The sequence below is a fragment of the Cryptotermes secundus genome, unplaced genomic scaffold, assembly GCF_002891405.2.
Source record: "Cryptotermes secundus unplaced genomic scaffold, Csec_1.0 scaffold1920, whole genome shotgun sequence".
Classification (NCBI taxonomy): Eukaryota; Metazoa; Arthropoda; class Insecta; order Blattodea; family Kalotermitidae; genus Cryptotermes; species Cryptotermes secundus.
In genome coordinates this window covers 337,731-358,612 of record NW_019733349.1, presented here as the reverse complement: position 1 = coordinate 358,612, position 20,882 = coordinate 337,731, and the positions used below count along the sequence as shown (strand labels likewise).

The following is a 20,882-nucleotide window of genomic DNA, read 5'->3' as shown; positions in this document are numbered from 1 at the left end:
GAGGATATTACTGTTCTTATTGGTATACCCAGTATTCATTGAGGAGAAAAATATCCTGAATAAAACTTATAGGTATTCATTGGTCATTGGAAGTGTTACTCAGCCCTGTGTTCATGCTGTCTGGCAGAAGTATGTTCGTTGTGCACTATACTCCTGCAGTTTGTAAATCGGATGGTGAACTCTCACACATTTAACTGAAACATGCCTAAACCATTTGCCTTGTTTTTCCATAAGCACATTTAAATATAGTTGCATGCTATTGAAGGTGAACCGTTACGCACTTTTGTGTTGAAAATGAAGAGTCTTAAGTTAGTGATAACAAATGCTGTGGTATTGTTGCAGAACCAATTTGTTGGTGTGGGTCGTGTGTGCTGTGACAGCAACGGGCGCCTTAATGCTAAATCTTTAATACTTGAAAGCTTTTCTGGCAAGACAGTTCCCATGGATGTATCGCAGGTTGAAAGTTTTTCATTGTTTCCTGGACAAGTAATTGCAGTTGAAGGAGAGAACCCACTAGGGAGTAAGCTGTCTGCTAAACAGATCTACACTGATACTTCCTTGCCATTACCCCAAAGACCATCTCTGTCATCAGAAGAAAATGGTAAATGGACTTGTATGACCAGCTGTTGATATCTTGGTCACCTGTGCTACTGGTTTATGTGGGTCTTAACATCTTCATAATTAGTTAGTTAGTTAGTTATTGGAGATGGTAGGTTTCCCCATGCACTGAGACCTGTATTGGTCCATTGTGCTTTCCTCTATGATTTCTACCAGACTCTATATCCTACCGGTACTGGTGCTTACCATCAGTCCCGCCCAGCCAGTGAGACCGGCTCTACTAGCTGAGAGGTATCTATAATGCTTCCCCCATCTACCAGAGGTATTAGAAACTGCTGTTGGGCGTGAAATGTCCGTTAATTTGGCTCAGTGACCTCCTTTGGAGATATGAGGTTCTTTTACGTGCCGTAAAGCTACAACACGGGACCCGGAGGACTTGTTCCCTGAATTTTTCTGCCCTTAAAAATTCGACGACCTCCACTGGGTACTTGAACCCGCGTACTACGAGTCATGAGGTGGGAACGTTACCTCTAGACTATGGAGGCCGCTTAACTTCATAATTAACTAGCATATGTAACAAATTTTACAGAAAGAGTATTCCAGATTTCACTCTGTGAATTAGTTTTTACGTTATAATGGAGCCACAAGTTACTGATTCTCATATCTACCTTCATGTAACGTAGTAAAACCCTGCTTGGATGTAAGAATGTTGCGCTTCTGAGATCATAATTTCACCTTCAGACGTCAAAGAGTGTATTCAGAAGCAAGGAGCATTCAGAGTACATACCAGTGCTGTTTGAGGCAGACAGCCTGAATACTGATTTTGAATCATTAATCATGGCTGGACATTGTTGTATGGATGCAGTACAGTTTGTGCAGTTGGCTTCTTGTCATCAGTATCCTGCAGTATAGCATTTGCATTGCAATGTACTTTTGTTTCAGGTCCAATACAGATTGTTGTGGCAGCTGGTCCATTTACACAATCTGATACTTTGACGTACCAGCCGTTGGAGGACTTAGTGGAATATATTCAGGAACATAGCCCACACTTGGTCATTTTAATTGGTCCATTTATTGATGCCACACATCCACATGTGATTGAAGGAATACTTGCAGAAACTTTTCAAGCTTTCTTTGAGAGGATTGTTGATGGGATTATGCAGCCTCTGGAAACGTAAGGTTCATGAGAACTCATCAGTATTAGGTAACCACGTCAAAGACACTTGGTAATGAGAAACTGAAAGTGTTACTGGAGTCCTCCATAGTAACAATTTTGAAGTTTAATTAAACTGATTATCTGGTGTTGATTTCATTCCCCATGTTTGCTGTTATAGTTCATTATATTTATAGGCCCTCTCTGTTGAATTCTTTTTGCCATATGAATAAAATGGAATGTATTTTTATATACTGGAGATCTTCAGGGTTTTTAATTTTCTGCAAAATTAATTTTGTGATTTCATAGAGAACTGTTCCATACACACTGAAAATAGACTAACAAAATTTGTTGCTTGGTTTTAGATTTTTTTAATTTTGTAGTACAGAATTACACCGTGGAACCCCTGTTTAAATGATTGTCTTGTGGGCAGAATTTCTGAACCTTAAATCAGGAAATTTCTTAAGCAGGGGTTATATGAAATTTGGACAGAAAATTATACTTCGGTGTTCATATCAAATACTTGCTTTAATGCATGGAACATTTCAGATAGGCTTCTATTTGCTGATCACATTCAGTTTTAAAAATAATTTATTGATGCACAGAAATATGCACATGTGTAAACATATACAGGGTGATTCACGAAGTTTTACCCCGGCTTATGGTACATATTCCTGGGGTTATTTCCTGCAAAATTTCCATATAAACTTTTGGTCGATTTTCAATAGTTACGGAGTAACAATAGATTTTCGAAATGCATCATTGTGAATGCAGTGCTTTGCTCCCCTCCTGGGCGACCTTGCGTTCCAGTCAGCAGATAAGCTGACTGGCTGGAATGTTGCGCGATCCAGTAGTGAACAGGACATTATGTTGGTGACTGTGAAGTTAAGATGTCGTACACATTTTCCACTGAGGAATATACCGATATGGTGTTTGTTTTGGGTGTATGTGATGGAAATGCAAGAGCTGCTGCTGCTGAATATTACCGGCGTTATCCTAATCGCAGGATTCTGAATCCTAAATCCATTAGCAGTACATTCAACATATTAAGACAAACTGGTTCTCTCCCCAGCGTTCGTATACATTATGAACAAAATCCTCAACATGAACTGTGCGAAGAAGAAACCATTCTCGATGCTGTAGAGCGCAGTCCGCGTGCCAGTACTAGATGTCTGTCTAGCTCGGCGGTTCGATGTTTCTCAATCCATGTCGTGGAAGACTCTTCATGAGAATGGGCTGCATCCTTACCATTTACAGCAAGTACAACATCTACAACCAGGAGACTGTGCTCTTCGTCTGCAGTTCTACAACCGGTTAAATGGAAATCGGCAGTTGTACCGCTTTATAATGTTCTGCGATGAGGCACAGTTTACACAGGACGGTGTCAACAACAGTCACAACTTACACGTTTGGGCAGAAAATAATCCCCGTGCCACGATAGAATCGAATTTTCAACACCGATTCAGTGTCGATATCTGGTGTGGTGTTCTGTATGATCAGCTAATCGGGCCGTTCATTTTTCCTGGCCGCTTAACTGGTGAGATTTACCTCCACTTCTTAGAAGAAGAATTACCACAGTTACTTGAAGATGTTCCTCTGGCAACAAGATGCCGGATGTACTTTCAGCATGATGGGGCGCCTCCTCACTTCTCCCACGCAGTAGCAGCTCACTTGGATCAGCATTTCCCACAGTTGTGGATTGGTCGCAGAGGCCGTAAAGCCTGGCCTCCCAGGTCGCCAGATCTAACACCGTTAGGTTATTGCATTTGGGGCTGGATGAAAGGCATTGTGTACCAGGTAAAGGTACAAACATGTGAAGCGTTGTTTGAGCGTATACTGGATGCGGCGATGACAATAAGGAACAAATGTGTGGAACTGCGAAATGATATGAGCGCGGTTCATACACATGTAACGCATTGTGTTGACGTGCGTGGAGACATTTTTGAAAATCTTATATAAATCCAGTCGTCTTCTAAAGCACTACAGTTTAAAGGAAACATTGATAGAAGGGTGTGAAATGCAACCATTGGTATGTTTACAGAATGGGATGCTGAAAATAATGTAAATTTATAACAAAATCGATGAAAAATGTTGCACAATGCAAAATAAAGAAATTGAAAAAAAAAGTTTGGTTTTAGAATGCTTCTTTCCTAAAACATTAACGATTTAAATAGTGTTTGTATTGTATTTCTAATTTGTTTTGACTGAAATTCGAAGAAAAAGAGATTTTTCACCAGTTTTCAAATCACTGTATCTCTTTAATTATGAGTTGGATACCGTTAGTATATTAACATTTTTTATTCCAAATTACCTCAGGAATGCTCTCCCTAAGTGGGGGTAAAACTTCGTGAATCATCCTGTATATTGTTTACACATTTAAATGTTATTAAACATACCAATTTTAGACACATTTATATACATATACTGCAAGCAGTACACAGCACATGTGGTAATATAGCGACCAGTGAAATACAGTAGGTGTTGTGTGACACCTTTCTTCAAGTTGCTCAGGGTCAATGGACACCCACACAAATTGTTCACAAGTTGACCAACTTACTGCACAGAAGATGACTTTGTTCAAACAGTAGCTTGTGTAAATCAGAATTGGGCAAATTATGACCTTTATGTGTAACATGAATGCTGAATCATGGTGCAGACTTTGCATATGGGCTCAATGTGAGTAAAACCTTAAATTGAGAAATACTAGAATTGGGTAATCTGTGCACTGTATGTACACCGAACACCAAATGTAGAAAACCTTGAGTTTGGGATTCGGCTGTATAAACTTTTTAGACTTTTTCCCTGTTTAGGAGATTGTGCTATTTATATTTCCTTCTCAATTTTTGCCATAGTAATATGTTTGTACACATCCTAATGAGGTAAATGTCCCTGTGCTTAACTAATTAAGCACTATACCATGAAGTTATATGGGAGAGTGGATGTATAGATCCACATTTTCTTCACCTCGACACTTGGAGGTGAGTGGTCAGCTTCATGCCTTGGCAGCTTTACCCCTGTGGAAAGAGCCCCTGGTACCCACTTGATAGGAGGTTGGGTGGACCCTCGAGCTGGTCTGGAGGACGTGGAGAAGTGAAAATTCTTACCCCCACCAGAACTTGAACTCTGACCTCTCGGTTATCCAGCTCATGGCGAGTTGCTGTACTCACTGTGCTGTTCTCTGCTGTGTGTAATGTTCATCTCTTCATCTTCATTACTGGCCCTTCCTTTGTATAATGAACATGGATCGTGTAATACCCATATTCACCCTATAATCCTCGTTTAGGTGTAAAGCTCCCTGTGCTTGACTATGTCATAAAGGCATATGGTAGAGTGGGTGTATAGATTCACTTATTCTTGGCCTTGGCACCATTTGGAGGTTAGTGGTCTGCTTCAAGCTCGTGCCACTTCACCCCTGGAGAAAGCCCCAAGTACCATTTGGATAGAAGGCTCAATGGAACCCAGATCCAGTCTGGATGTGAAGAGAAACGTCCCCTTCCAGACTTAAACTCTGACCTCTCTGACATCCAGCCTATATCCATTTGCTGTACTGACTGGGCTGTCTTGGCTCAAATATATTAAGGTCAATTACACTTTATAAACGCCTGTCCCACCTATCTCCATGGTACTGCCCCTGCAGTTTTCATGTGATTCTCTAGTTAAGTGGCCCCATGCAGAACAAAAATTAGTATGCCAGACTTGGTTTTGAACTTCATAAGTTTTTGTCTTGACAGTGCTTGTTTATAATAGAGCCAGTTTCCTAAGACATTTGACACCATTTGTGGATATTTCAGTGTGAAGGGGCTTCATGAACATGGCACATGTCAGTAATGTTATTGTAATTTTGTGACACTTTTGAAATTGCACAATAAATGTCACATTTTACTGTGTGCTCACACTTGATGACATACAGTATTCTGGTGGTAAGAGGTGTAGGTACTATTGTCGAATTTTCATAGCACTTTGAAATTGTTCAACTCATGACACATTTTGCTCTGTTGTGCATACTCAGTAATATTTTATCATTACTTCTACAGTGTTGCCTCTGCAGGTCATATACACGTGACATAACTAATAATCCAAATTCCACCATCAGTGCCACTGTAGTTTATTAGCTTATTTCCCATTATGTGTTTTGACCCATATAGAGTCATCAGGTGCTGTGATTTACACATTTTCCTTATCGAATTGTGTGCGTTCATATTTACATACATAAACTTAAAGTGACTACTACATTTAGTAATAAGAATATAAATGTACATAGAAAGTAGCCAATTTAGGGCTGTGAATGCAAATGTGAATTCACACTTACGATGGAGTACCCAAAAGAAACTGAAATATTTTTTTTGTGGGCAGAGCTTTTGTAGTACCGCATTTTGCCGCTATGAGCGCATAGAGCTAACATTCCTGAGTCGATAAGCCGACTACTGTTGCTTCAGACGGTAAGGACTAGTTTCGGCAGAGTTTATAGTGACAACTGTTTTGTGTGATCGTCGTTTTTGCAGTGGCTGATTTTCGTGAACAGCGTGCGGCAGTGAAATTCTGCTTTTTGCTCGGGAAAAGTGGAACAGGAACTCTTGAAATGTTAAGAATGGTGTACAAGGACGATGCTATGGGGAAAACTCAAGTGTTTGAGTGGTTTTCCCGTTTCAAAAATGGTGAAATGTCAATTGATGACAAACCTCGTTCTGGTCGTCCTTCTGCGGCCTGAACACATGAAAATGTTGAAAAAATTCGTGAAATCATCAAGGAAGATCGACNGTTTCCTCGAATGAAAAGAGACATGAAAGGAAAAAACGACGAAGGCGCTGTCAAGCATCTCAAAAGATGAATTTAGACAATGTTTTGAAAAATGGAATAAAAGACTAGACAAGTGTATTAGTGTAAGTGGAGAGAACTTTGAAGGGGATTGAAGGTTTGTGCTTAAAATTTGAATAAAAAGTTAAAAAAAATAAGTTCGGTTTCTTTTGGGTACCCCCTCGTACAGTTCAATTATGAAAATGTGTAAATCACAGCACCTGAGAATGACCCTACGAGGGTCGAAACATGTAGTGGAACATAGGTTAATTATAGTTGTGTTGACAGTGGAAATTGTGTTGTTATACTCAACGCAACAGGCTGCAAACATTAAAAATAAAAATGAAAAAGATGGGGACAAAACTATTGTTAAATTTACATGTTTCTTTCAGTTGTCTGGAGATTGTAAGAAATGTTACAAAAGTAGCAATGGAATGTCACAGTTTTACTTACCTCACTATCCATGCTGTATGTGTAGTATTCTCTAAACATTGCTATGTCCACCTTCATATCACCTGAATGAACGTTATATGCAGTGTTGCTGAAATGTGCCTTACTGTGTGTTGCTTCCGAAGATGTGCAAGTTCTGTATTGGGAGGTCTTGTTTTTTCCCCCCTTCTGTTTTTAGGCTGAATACACAAGTTCTGATGATACCTTCATGGCGTGATGCCCACCACCATGCAGTGTATCCAGTTCTACCATTTGTGCTTCGGAAACAGTATGCAAAACTCATCCTTGCACCTGATCCCTGTGTAGTTGATATTCATGGTCTTGTAATTGGTGCAACATCTACAGATATATTGCTTCATTTGGGTAAAGAGGAAATATTTCAGTAAGTTACTTGTTTACACACTAATTTTTCTGTAGATAGAGCATTGCAACAGAAACATTGATGTATGTAAGAATGTTTTTTTCTCTATCAAATGTAGTATATTTGATTTTGTTGAAGCCCCCTTAAGTTGTTTCTTTACATGGGCAACAGTAGAGTACAGTCAAGTCCAGATATGAAACGTATTAAGATGGTGAGTAGTCGGACATTCATATTTTGGTACTAAATAGAAGTGTGACATGAAGTTCTGCAGCGTGTGCTGGGTGATGTGTTGGCAGAGGTTTAGAAGAAAAGTACTGTAAAATTTTATTGGATTTTTCAAGCAAACTGTTGTGTATGTTCCAATTAATTGTGTTTTCTGAGTGTGTGGATCTCGAGATTTTCAAGATAGAATTGAAGAAAAAGTTTTAAAATGTTAATTTTTAACCCAGGCGTAGAGAAATTTCGAATAACTGTTACTGCTTTGTGCAGTATCACAAACTAACCCTGTCCAACAAAATTGTGATGCACAGAATTACTGGGGTTTTAGACTTTTTCTGTCATCTGAAATTTTAGGTAATAGAGGACAACTCCAGTCAGATTTACCCAGCTATTTCAACATATAGGACTAGGCTAGTTCAGTGGGCAATAACAAGAAACCATAAAATAAAAATTGTGATTGAGCGCACACATACGTGGAACTAGGGTAGAAAAGGAGGTAGATATTACATGTCTTCACAGTTTTTTCCCCATTTCTTCGCATTGGTGCTTGTGCACTTAGTTTCTGTCAGCTAGATTTCTAGCACAAATTTCTACCTCCTTTTCTATCCTAGTTCCATGCATGTGCTTGCTCTATCACACTTTTTATTTTATGGTTTCTTGTTATTGCCCACTGAACTAGCCTAGTCCTATATGTTGAAATAGCTGGGTAAATCTGACAGTAGTTGTCCAGTGATTGAGATTGGCTCTTTCTAAGGGGCCCAACTGAGTAGATGTCTTCCTTTCTCACCTGAAGACGGAAACAGATCCAGTTTCCGAAACTTCGTGTCCTCTATTACCTAAAATTCCTGGACAATGGTAAAGTCCAAAACCCCAGTAATTATGTGTGTCATCCACCATCGTCAGAACCCTTTAGAATCTACTTGTGATGGTTAGCAACACTAGCATGAATCAGCTTGTCAGAAAAATTTGTTGTGAATTTCTGTGTTGCATCCCTTTTTCTGTTGCACTGGTCTCATGTCGGAAGTTAAAACTGTTATATTTTTTTCTGAAAGGAAAACGAAACCCCCCCTCCTAATTTAAGATTTACAAAACTATAGGTCCTTACGAATTTAAATGTTATATACGTATCCCCCCTCCCCTCCAAAGCCTCATTGCATATTTAATATATATGTGTTGGCCCCTATTTCATCATCCATTATGTATCGACTGGAGCGAGTCGGTGAAGATAGATTTGGAGAACAACTCCTGTAAGGCCACCTGAATGTTTCAGGGTACAACTGAGTTTGGACAGGTTGGGGCGTATTGCTGGCCACATCTTATCCCAGCAGAGCTTCTACCCTCTGTATCCACCAGCAGAAGAAATGAACCTTGATCTAGAGTTATGGGCAAATTATGCAGTGCTGGAAGTTACACCACATATATTAATTCTGCCATCAGACCTTCGTTGCTTTGTCAAGGTAAGCATATATCTTGAACATGAAATTCATAACACTTTTCAGTAGTCACCGATTGAACTGTGTTTTATTGTTAAAGCCTGTTTTAATATCGTTATCTTGCTACTTGGCCATGCTATGGGTTAAGCAGTTGGCTAGTATGCTATTGCAGGGTCCAGTCAGTCGTGAGGAGGTACATGTGGGACCATAACAGGGGAATTAGCACTATTGCAGTTTTATCTTCATCTTTACATGCCATTTTAAATATATTAATTTGGCCCAGAATTATGTATTGTTATGGATAGCACAGTCAGTATAGTGGGTTGGATTTTGATTCTTGGTAGGGTCAGGAATTTTCTCCATGTCATCCAGACTGGTTCTGGGACCCACCCAGCCTCCTATGCAGTGGGTACCAGGGGTAAAGTGACTGGGGTGTGAAGCTGACAGCTCACCTTCAAATAGTGCCAAGGTCAAGAAGACACGGATCTGTACATGCACTCCCCCATACATCTTCATGGGATATAGCTTAATTACCTAGGTCTGTGTCCTACACAAAATTCTGAATGGAAAGAAGAGATCAGAAGTTCAAAGATGTGAGTGACAAGGCATGTCAGTGAGACAGGATTAGTCTCTTAGTAGTAACAGTTACAGTAATGGTGGTGGTAGTATGTAAATGGAAGTAGTAGAAGAGGGACACGTACATTACAGGACATGAACTATACTTATACGAACAAGGCTTTTCCAAATGAAACCCATTCAAGAATTGTTCTCAGCAGAGGAATAGAAACCATTAAAAATAGTCCAGATGGGCTTTGAATAGACATCACATCAGTCAGTGGATCCCTCAACAAAGAACTCCAGGAAGTGCTGCATCCTTCACATCTTTATCCAATTGGAATCTGTGGTCCTTGGATTGTGATATCAACATCAACACATACTGCTGTTGTGGAACTCCTCCAGGGCCTATGTACCGCTGTCAAGGGAGAGCAACCTGATATGTTCATAACAAAACCCATCCCCATGTCACTCCCATTATCCAAGATACCCAGTGTCCCAGTCACTGGAAGGTACTGGACTGCCTGTCGTAAAGCCCAGTCCCATTACTGTCTGACTTTCATGTGTTCAACATCCTCTTCCCCCCAAAAAAGTGATAAAAGCCATTGATTCAGTCAAGGAAAGATGGGGTGTTTCTAATAGGAGTTCTTTGAGAAGGGGATCTAGTGTATTGTGTGTTAGTGGGATGCTTGCCTCAGTGTTAGTGGTTTTAATGGCCTTTGCTCCTTTTGTGAGAACAGTGCTTAACCAGTTTCATATGAACAACACTTGTAATATGGGAATTTATTGTCATCACTAGATAGAAATTTGTCATTAGATTTGTCTGTGCTTCAGTGTTGTGTGCTAGGGTTACTCTATGACCCTGAAAATGGAGACAAGTACGTTCCTCCAAAATGTCAGTAAACCTCTATCATTCAACACAGTGTCACGTCTGAGAATGTGAAGTGTGTTGCATTCAAGAAATGCAGTGCAAATCACTGCTTTCATGCATAAAAGAAAACTTCAGTATTCTATTTCTGTTATGTGGAGTATGATTTCAGTGATAAATTACCTCCATCTAAGACATTCCTCAGTTTAGTGTTAAACCCCACTGTTCCCAAAAGATGCTTAAATGAGGATTTTATGTATACAATGATAAAGACCCACAAGACAGTTCAGTTATTCACAAATTGACATGTCTGAAAGCCTGGTTTCTGTGAAGCTTCTCGCAGACAGGTTGTTAAACCACATTACGTTTCCGTGACAAGGTTATATAAACAGCCAGTGAGATTAAATCCAGGGAGCCATCAAAATGGAACAATGATTGAGAGTTCCAGTTATTGTAAGCTGTTAACTAAGTGAGTAGTTGAAAATATATGGCAGACTGGGAAGNCTGCTTTTACCGGTTCTCACGGTCTCTTTGCTTGCAGATTTCTTATATATTTTTTCTTCTACCCTGAAGATGGAGGCGATACGTTCCTCCGAAACGTCGGTTAACACCACATATACACGGTGCCAAATCCCAGAAGACTGCCTTCTTCAATAACAAAAATGTTGCACAGATCCTTCCCAACTTAACACAGTACTTCTACTCTGGAAGGTCATGCCTAACCCAAATTTTGTGTAAGTAGAAATTGTTACTGTAATGTACATACATGTGTATTTGTGTTTTGTAGAAATAAATATTGAAACATGAAAAGAAGTGAATGCACTGAAGAATATAATTCTAATCAGAGAAAACTGGCATTTACAATAGCAGTTTCATTTATATATTGTGCTTTTGATCCTAGTTTTGTTTTGACTTAGTGAAAGTGACTTGGCAGTACTTATCCACACACTGGATTTTTTGTGTTTTGCATTCATTATGGACTGATTTGCATAAGTAGGGTCTTCCATAACCTGAGGAGCATCAGTAATTATCTGTAGTTACGAGCACTAAGTGTGTAATTCAGCTATCAGTCTGAACCATGTCTAAGTTCTGAACCTGTAACTATGTATAAATCTGGGCATAATTGTACATAGTAATCTGAAATGGGTATAATTGTCATACATTGGAACACTTGAATCCTATTACACTGCAGGAGTTAACCTTGATTTAAGTTTGCACAATACGAATATTTTTGTTCTGGCCCATTTTTTGTACTTCTGTATGTAAGCTTATTGTATGCTTACATCCCTTGTAAGCTTTTTGTGACATATTCAGTAATTATGATTTGTGTTTGTGTTACAGAACTTGAATGGCTGTGTAATTGTTAACCCTGAGCGGCTGGCTAAAGGATTGGTTGGTGGCAACTTTGCTCGTTTGGAAGTGTCTTGTGCAAAAGGCGATGTTAATGTCAATGCGCAAATAGTGAAGATATAACAGTAAAATGAGTAGACTGCTGGCACGGTTCATGATTTTTCCAAGAGGGTTCACCGCATAATGGATGTTCCATTAATTATATGATTGTGGCAGTTCAGTTTGAAATGTGCTATTTTAATAAATTTCATTTGTATTTGATTTGTGGTACTGCATATTCTTTCTGCTTTCTCTTCCCTCTTATCCTGCAAAGAATACAAGTAACTGAGTAATATTTGCGTTACATGTAACTTTCTCTCTTGTTTGTGCTAATTATTGGTGGACTGCAAATGAAGCTAAGAAATGTGTGAGTATATTTGAAGTTTTGCGCCTTATTCATGGTCTTTGTATGTCTGGTATGAATATATGGATTTGTGGCTATTTTGCCCTGCCGTCAGTATCTCAGGCTGTATATCATTGAATGATAGGGCGGTTGGTGAATAGTGAAATGGAAAGGAGACTGTCATAGCCTAATTGTACTTCCATGGTATTTGCATGGAGGATCTGAGGTAAACTGTAAAAATCTATCATGTAGTGTTATGGCCAAGATTTGAACCAAGCACTTCCTGAATACACTCATTTTAAACAGCCCCATCCAATTCCATGGACAGTGAAGGAAGCGACAAAATAGTCTTAATATAGCTGTTAACTGCTTGAAGACTCGTTATATTCAGCACTTGCAGATAACTGTTTGCTGTGTTACAATGTACATATTATATACACACTCTTAAATCTGTAATTCAAATCCTGGCAGTCAAATTTCCTGTGAAAGGTGCTGCCAAATATTGTTTTTAAAAATAGACTGCAACTGCTGCCACAGTCCATCTGCAGATTAAGAATCTCATGTTGAAGTGAATGTAGATTTTTGTTAGATGAGAAATAGTGTGGATTTCTGGTAGCTGGAATTTATGCTAGTGGAAATAACAATAAAAAATAGACAACTAAATTATATACATAATTCCAGTTAAGACTGTGTACATTGAAGTATCTGAAAGAGAGTAGATATTGGAAGTTTTTTCTTTCTTTTTTTCAGAATTCCTTGTTTGAAATTAAATGTTTACTACGTTTGTATGAAATGCAAACACTTCCTTCCTGAGAGAAGTATGTGATGCTACAGAACCTATTAGCAGACAGTTACTCTAATACGAGTTGTGTGTAAAATATCTCTGCTTAGGGGTTATTAAAATATTTCCCCCCTCAAAATGGTCCCTTTGCAGAGCAATGAACCTGCCCCACTGTCTTTCCAACTTTCGGAAGAACTGTTCAGAGGATGTTGGCAGTATCACCCTCAAGTCATTCATCGCATTAGTGATGTCTTCCATTTCTGAAATCTTTCTTTAATGGTAATTTTGAGTTTAGGGAATGGAAAAAAGTTAGCAGGGATGAACGTCAGGTGATTAGGAGTGTTGTGGAAGAGTAGGAATTAAATGTTTTGCCAAGAATTGTCTAATTGGCAACGCTATGTAAGCATGCATGTTATCAAACACCTCATATGATCATGTTTCAAAAAAATTTGAAGAACATAAATCAAGCATAATTTTCCTTTTTTACCTTGGATTCCTCCTATAAATTGAGTAAAGCTATCCCTGTACCAGGCCATGAAGGCCCATAGGGTTGTGAGACATTGAGAGTGCCACATTATCTAGACAGTCAGCTCAATGCCACACATAATCTACTCCCCCTTCACTCTGCCATTCTCGATAGGCCTAAAAACAGTTTTTATTAAAGTGAGCTCTCTTCATTGAAATTGGCCTAAATCAGTTGATCGCATAGAATGAAATCACATTTTTTGAACTTGCATATAACAAGGACTGCCTGCATTATAATGGTTACACTTGGCAGTAACTCAATTAGGTTATGGGATTCACATGATCTTTACAGGTGTCGGGAATTTTTCTCTTGGAAGACACATTCAGAATGGCTCTGGGGTTAATACTGCCTCATCAAATAATGACATGGACTCTTTTCTTTTTAGTATAAAATAACTGAAGTTCATAGCTAACCACATTTTCTGCCCAGCGTCAAGATTTTGTGCCTTCATGGCATAAAATGTATGACAGGAATAATTTTACATATTATTTTAATGATGCTAATAAAAGTTTTCAAACTGGGTTGAAAGTCATAGCCTGTCAAGTTAATTTATGAGTTTATGACCCCCATTCTTTCCCATAGGTATTGGCAGGGTCAGAGCCATGGCACAAGAAATCGAGGCCACCATGCAAATCATACAAACCTCTTTGTTTTTTCTTTAATGAAATTTAATTTCTGTTGGTGTTCTGTTCATGTTGTGGCCATTGATAGATAGTAATGTAAACATGTTCTGCAAAAATATAAATAAAACTTTCAAGAATTATGACACCAATGACAGTTTTTGCCACAGTGTCTGGTAATTATGTTATTAGTTGTCACTTGCACAAGATTCTGTGATCGTTCCCATCCTTCTAGTTATGTGTCTTTGGTACAGACTTAAAGCACAAATAAGGTATGTCATCTTTTTGGTCAGTGTTATATTAATTATGTGTCCTTAAATATGATACCATATCTCTTAAAAAATATTGTTAGTCTGGAGATGTCCATAGTGATGGCAGAAAGGATTAAGGAACATTGTATGTCATAACAAAACATTGTGTTATTGCATCTCAAACATGAGTTTATTGAGATTGTAACCGTTAAAGTCGGGGAGGAGATTTAGCTACTTATGAAGAGGTAGGTAAAAGTTACATTATGCTGCCTATTGTCTAAAGAAAATGTGGAAGCCTTGATGTCTCACAACACTATGAGCATTCACGGCCTGCTACAGGGATAGCGTTACCTTTTTCTTGTACAAATGCAAGCTTGAAGCCACTAAAAATTGACAGTTTTTGTCATTATACTTTGCATAAAGGATTTTAGTTATTGCATACCATTAATGATGTCCATGAAGCTCCATGATTAAATTCTCCTCTTAGACGAAGGAGGGGTCGGTCTTTCTATCTAGGTGCTATGTTTGTTGCACCGTAGTTTCAGCACGAGTACATCTGCCCTGTCACAGCATCCAGGTCACTATGGTTTCTGTGCACGCTTTCTCACTGCACTATACTAAGTAACATTTATATGACATACAGAAGTTTTCTGTGAAAGGCTTGTGCAGCATGTTGTCTCTTAATTTACGTAACTGCTCTGAAACTGTAGTTAGTCAGCTGAACGGTCATAGGCCTGACGGCTGCCAAGTTTAAGCCTTTTAATCATATTTCATAATTTACATCCATAAACTGTTACACAAGTACAATTGGACAAGTCAGTTTAAGTCATCTAAAACACTACGAGTCAACAACTCTTAAAAATGTACAAAATGATACACAATATACAATAGTAGTCAGAATTGTTCAGGTTGTCTGTAAGAAGGTATTGACATATTTAGTGAATGACACTCCCCTCTCTCGCATTTACCTACGTTTTGTTTCCTTTGTGCTTTGTCAATATATGAAGAGACTTGTTGCTCATCACCGCTGTCCCATGGTCAATGTGTCGTAGGATGGTGGTGCAGTGATGGACTTGATGTGGGAGAGAGCGTTGGCAACAACATTGTCCTGTCCACAGATGTGTCGGATGTCAGTAGTGAAATGTGCTATGAAATCCAGGTGGTTGAATTGCCTTGGTGAGCTTTTGTCCTTTTTCTGTTGAAAGGTGTAGGTGATAGGTTTGTTATCTGTGAAGATGCTGAAGTGGCGTGCTTCCAGCATATGGTAGAAATGCTTTACGGCCTCGTAGATGGCTAGCAGCTCGCGGTCATATGCACTGTATTTTTGCTGGGCAGGGTTGAGTTTCTTTGAGAAGACTGCCAAATACCAATGATACCGAAGAAGGCAATGAGCAATTATATTTATAAGGCCTCCATCAAGGTCATTAGTTAGGTGCCACAAAACTGAGAAACTTCATGCACGACTCAAAACCTATAAAACAAGCTGCATTGGCAGAAAAGGCTCGTAATGTTACAGGAACCACTCCCTTGTACAGAGCTATAAGTCCTTCTTTCATCAAGACTTTGAAGACATCTCGCATCCCATTAGGAAATGTGCCTTCTGGAGCTGTCTGCAGTCTACACTTCAGAACATCTGCAGGCATTGCCACCAGCCAGTTAGCAATGCCAGCACTTCCTCCTGCAAAGATAGTGCTCAGGACTCCAATCTCACCACTTTCTGAATGCTGTGTAAGGATTCTCTGAACTAATTCATATGTCATGAAGTACATGCTGCTTGCTAGCTGGAACATCTCTCAGCAAGGTGGCAAAAGTTCCCTTATAAATGCTCCTAATGCCTCTATACATCAACTGGACCAGCATATTTGGGAGGAGCGGTACCACCTTGCTGAATCTGAAGCAAACACTTAATATGTTCTCCTGGGGTTATAATAGCAGTAGTAAAGATTCCTGAGAAGGCCACAGCAAGAAATAGCTGTGTCAGAGTCAGTTCATCGTCAGAAGACTTCATTTGCATTCGTTTTCCAACTCCAAACCTCTTGAAGCAAATTGCAAATATTGGTGCAACTCCTGCATTTGGCGTACCCATTCCTTTATACAATCCCAAAAATCCTTGTCTTTCGATTGTCTTCTTGGCACAGTCCCATGTCCCTGTATATGCTGGAGCTTCACCAGGAGCAGGTTTGGTCATAGTCTGCAGTCTCACCTTGATGGTATTTAAGGGATGCCCTGCAACAACTGTACATACTCCACCAAACCCACCAGATAAATATTTTACAGGATTTACAGACTTCTCAGACATGTTTATTCAGCCACTTGTGGAACTATTCTATAATATCTATTATAGCTGCACAGTACACACATACATACATTTCATTTCACAAGTGCAAACAAATGGACATGAAGGTCGTCATACAAAATTTAAACAAACACACAGATAACAAAATAATTAAAACTAATTATTTATGTTATGCTCCACATATTCAGAAACTGTATAAAAGGAATTATTCATAAGATATAAAAACAGCCTATTTTTAAACCTAATTCTATCCTCTTTAAGGCTTTGAATGGTTATGGGCAATCTGTTGAATAGTTTAATAGCAGTAAACATAGTACCTTTCTGAAAAGCAGAAAGATTCGAGTTTGGCAAATATAATTGCTTTCGATTTCTTGTATTCAAACCATGAACATCTAAACCTGAACAAAATTTAGTTTGGTTATCAATCACAAATGTCATCAACGAGAGAATGTATTCACATGACAATGGCAGTATATTCAATTTCCTAAAAAGATCCCTACATGAGTCTCTAGGTCCCACTCCAGATATAATCCTTATTACTTTTTTTTTTTTTTGTAATTTAAAAACTCTAACATTATTCGTTGAGTTGCCCCAAAAAATTATTCCATACTTAAGAATAGAGTGGAAATAAGAAAAATACACCAGTCGTAAATTTTTTTTACTCATAAAATAAGATAAACTCCTAATTACAAAAATAGCTGAACTAAGTTTAGGGAGAATATACTCTACATGACTCTTCCAGTCTAAATTATTATCAATTTGCAGACCCAAAAATTTTATCACAGAAACTTCATTTATAAACAGATTCCCACTAGCAACTGCCAGAGAGTTATAGGACTGTTTTAGAGCAAACCTAATAATGTTAGTTTTAGTGATATTTAAAGCCAACTTATTAGCTGTGAACCAATTTATAATAAGAGACAAATGAACTTCGGTTTGAAGAATTGAAGACTAATAATATTATAACAGTAGTGAACTCTTGTAACACCTTGAATGTTATATTGAAACGCAATTCTGAACTGGAATTTTCAAAGTCAAAGCTGAAGTCCCATTATGACTGACAGTCAGTCAGTAATTCTTGGCGTTGAGCCCCAGAATATTTATTACTATTTGACAGTTACGGTCTTGTTTTTGTGGAGCACCCTCTCTGACTAGAGGACGGGTCTGTCTTGTATATGCTGCTGGCCCTTGCCAGCGCAGTCTTTCTAGGGTATGAGTCCCTTGGGACTCGCGACCTAGCCATTTCTAGGCAGCGAATGGTTTCTAGCTTGCAATTGGCTAACACTCAATCCACTATGGGTGCTTCCCATAGTCACATATTGCTGTAGACCTTACATAGCAACGACTGTTTACTTGCTGAGCTGTCACTGTAACATTTGCTTGAATGTGGGCAGTTTCCACACATTCTTTCCTAAGTAATTTCAAGATAATACTTGTTAGCTTGTCAATAATTCCTTATGCTGAATGCGCGTGTTAAGTGTACACTGTATATTAACACACTCTTGTTACTAAATGTTCACGGTACTTTGCGGCAGATATTTCTATCTCCTGTTCGGCAATGTTATAATCATGAATCAGTTATAATTGCCGCGCTGTAATATTTCCGGACATGTACACAGCTGATAGAATGGAAAACAGTAGTATGTCGCAGAATAGTACACTTATGCGTGCGTTAATGAACATAAAAAATTTTCTTTTTTAAGCTGTTTATTAATTTTAAAGCAGGTTCTTGTTTTCTGAGCGAATGAACTGGAAGTCTACGAGGACGTTCTTTTGACACCCAGTTGAAACAGCTGAACTGTACAGCGCGATACTGAACATGCTGAAGAAGCTGAAGAATCTGAAGAATGTGTTCAGATTTTTCTACGTGTTGGTGTAGGCCGAAGTTAGTCATGGAAAGGGATTATGAGAGAATACCGTCATATCAGTTTAATGTTAAATTACTGGTGATGCTGTGTTGAAGTCAAATTGCCAAATGATAAATGTGAAGTTGTCCCTGCCGAAGCATAAGAACTCAGATGTGGGAAAAATGATTTGTATCATGGCTCTAATTTTGATAGAAAATCACAGTACGTTTTCAATGTTGTAATGGTTCCACGTATTAGAATGAACTTTAGACAGAGATTTGCTTGGATCCTTTTGTTTATTTATCTTGGTGGAACGTTAGTTGTCATGTATTACATATTCGACCTGTCGGATCATTACGGCTCCTACACACTGGAGCATACAAAAATATTTCATTCGGTGTCGGAGGAGAAGAAGAAAGATTTAGCAGCAGCAGTAGTGTGGCATCATCTTGCCGATATACCATTTAGTGTGTGGGTGTTACTGGGTTGTATACCATATTTACAATTCTTTTGGATACTGTTGTTGTGTACAAAGTCACAACCAAGGGCTCATTTTCGTGCAAGCATCATCCCTTTTATTGGTTGGTTCTATATTTGTAATGTTGGCAGCGAAGGCAGGTGTACCGGCACTTCAGATCATGGTATGAAGCAGCATCAGTATAGGAGAAGAAAAGAAGACTGTAATGGATTGACATAATAACTGTTATTACTTTTGTTTTTAACCTTAGTATAATGACATGTCAGAGGATGATATATCATATGTTAAGTCTTAAATCAGCTACACGAATTTCACTACAAATTTTAAAGTTGGAAGAAGACATGTCCTTATTGGTGAATTTGCTTTATACAATACTTGTGAACCAGGCTCTTCCTTCAGTTCATAAATCAGTGTCTTAGCATGTTCTGTTATTACAGTGATGCCATTGAATTTTAAGAGTATTATGTTTTCNTGTGTGACAAACTTATTAGAATTATTGCTACCATTCTGGTTTACATCGACCATAAAAAATCATTCTGTTCAATTGTTCAATTTATTTACATTCTATAAATCCAGATACAGGCAGACAGGGAGTGTAAGTTAATTTGTTTCAGTAACAGCCAAACTACAAAATTGGAAAATTTGTTTTTGACCCTCTGTTTTATGTATGGAACTGGTTGATTTTAATCTGTCTTTCTAATTTGGCAGGTTTTTGTAAACGGTAATGACAATTTGGGTTCCTCGATAGGTGGGAAATTAATTGACTAGCTGAATTTCTGATAGTATTTCAAGGACTCCCTTCTGGAATTAGTTATATTTTTAATTACTGAACTCATCAAATTAAGGTTCATAAGAAGGGCAGATTATACACTGTATGGTGTTAAGATTCATTTTATGAAACTAGTTAGGCTGATTAAAATATATTTAAACAAAATGTATAGTAAAGTCTGTATAGTTAACATTTGTGTGATAAATTTCCAATCCAGAATGGTCTATAGCAAGTAGATGCTTTATCGCCACTCCTTTTCAGCTTTGCTTTAGAATATACCGTTAGGAAGGTCCAGGAAAATGAGGTGGCACTGAAATTAAATGGGACACAACAGCTGTTGAGCTGTGCCAATGACGTGAATCTACTGAGTGATAATATAGATACCATAAAGAAAAACTTATGAAATGTATATATGTAATGAAGTTTGTAAAATATGCTATTCAAGAGTTCCTTTTTAATCTGTAATGTTATGTAGTTTATATATTTGTGAATTGCTCTCTATGTTTGTGCAAGAGTCATGGTTGAGTACATTTAGTAAGTTTTGGAAGTCTAATAAAGTAGCCAGTGTTACTGAAATAATGAGCCTGCTGGAACAGGTATGCATTTTATTCTCTATTGTATTTGTTATTTTGCATCTTGAATCTTTTTTAATTTATTCAGTAATTACATTTAAAATAAGAATAGAATGTATAATGAAATTATTTGAGTGAATATGTTTATGTTATATTTAAGTAGAAGTTGTTTTTAATGCGATGAAGTTTATACCTGAGTGCCTTAAGATGTTATGTCTGATTGGTGTATGAAAGTTTCATATTGTGCTTCCTAAATCATTGTAGAATGCATTACATTACACATACTGAAGTACTGTAGATGGATAATATGAATGTGTAAATGAGAAAGAATGTTATTGTATGAGAATACAGTTTGCAGTCTGTAAGATAACAGGTTCTTCCAGGTTTCATGGCCTGATACTTTGTTATAACCCAGACATAAAGTGTTTTCTAGTCATGTTACATACATTGGTAACATCCCATGTGATTTTTCTGTTGTTATTTTAATTGTTCAGTTTGTTTATACTTTCCTGCCTTGTTGGGGCTGAAAGCTGTTGGGATTGTGAGCCTCCACCATTACCAAAGTCAGAAAATTATGGAGCCTAATGTCCGATCTCCTGTAACACTTGATGGCCTGCTG

General features: G+C 38.1%; 1 protein-coding gene and 1 pseudogene across 3 annotated transcripts in view; one reads left to right on the top strand and one right to left on the bottom strand.

Annotated features, from left to right (window-relative positions):
• The window catches only part of LOC111868136 (DNA polymerase alpha subunit B), a 37,614-nt gene extending 25,612 nt beyond the window's left edge, over positions 1–12,002 (top strand). For 2 of the 3 annotated variants that reach the window (XM_023858543.2, XM_023858545.2), the window contains exons 6-10: positions 343–601; positions 1,501–1,732; positions 7,134–7,337; positions 8,806–8,992; positions 11,733–12,002. In XM_023858543.2, coding sequence (XP_023714311.1) covers positions 343–601; positions 1,501–1,732; positions 7,134–7,337; positions 8,806–8,992; positions 11,733–11,864 — 1,014 coding nt within the window. In that variant the 3' untranslated portion in view covers positions 11,865–12,002. The remainder of the gene's footprint in view (positions 1–342; positions 602–1,500; positions 1,733–7,133; positions 7,338–8,805; positions 8,993–11,732) is intronic. The other variant, XM_023858546.2, reaches the window with a different exon arrangement.
• Positions 12,003–15,725: 3,723 nt separating this feature from the next.
• LOC111868134 lies at positions 15,726–16,600 on the bottom strand (annotated as a pseudogene).
• Between the last annotated feature and the right edge of the window lie 4,282 nt (positions 16,601–20,882).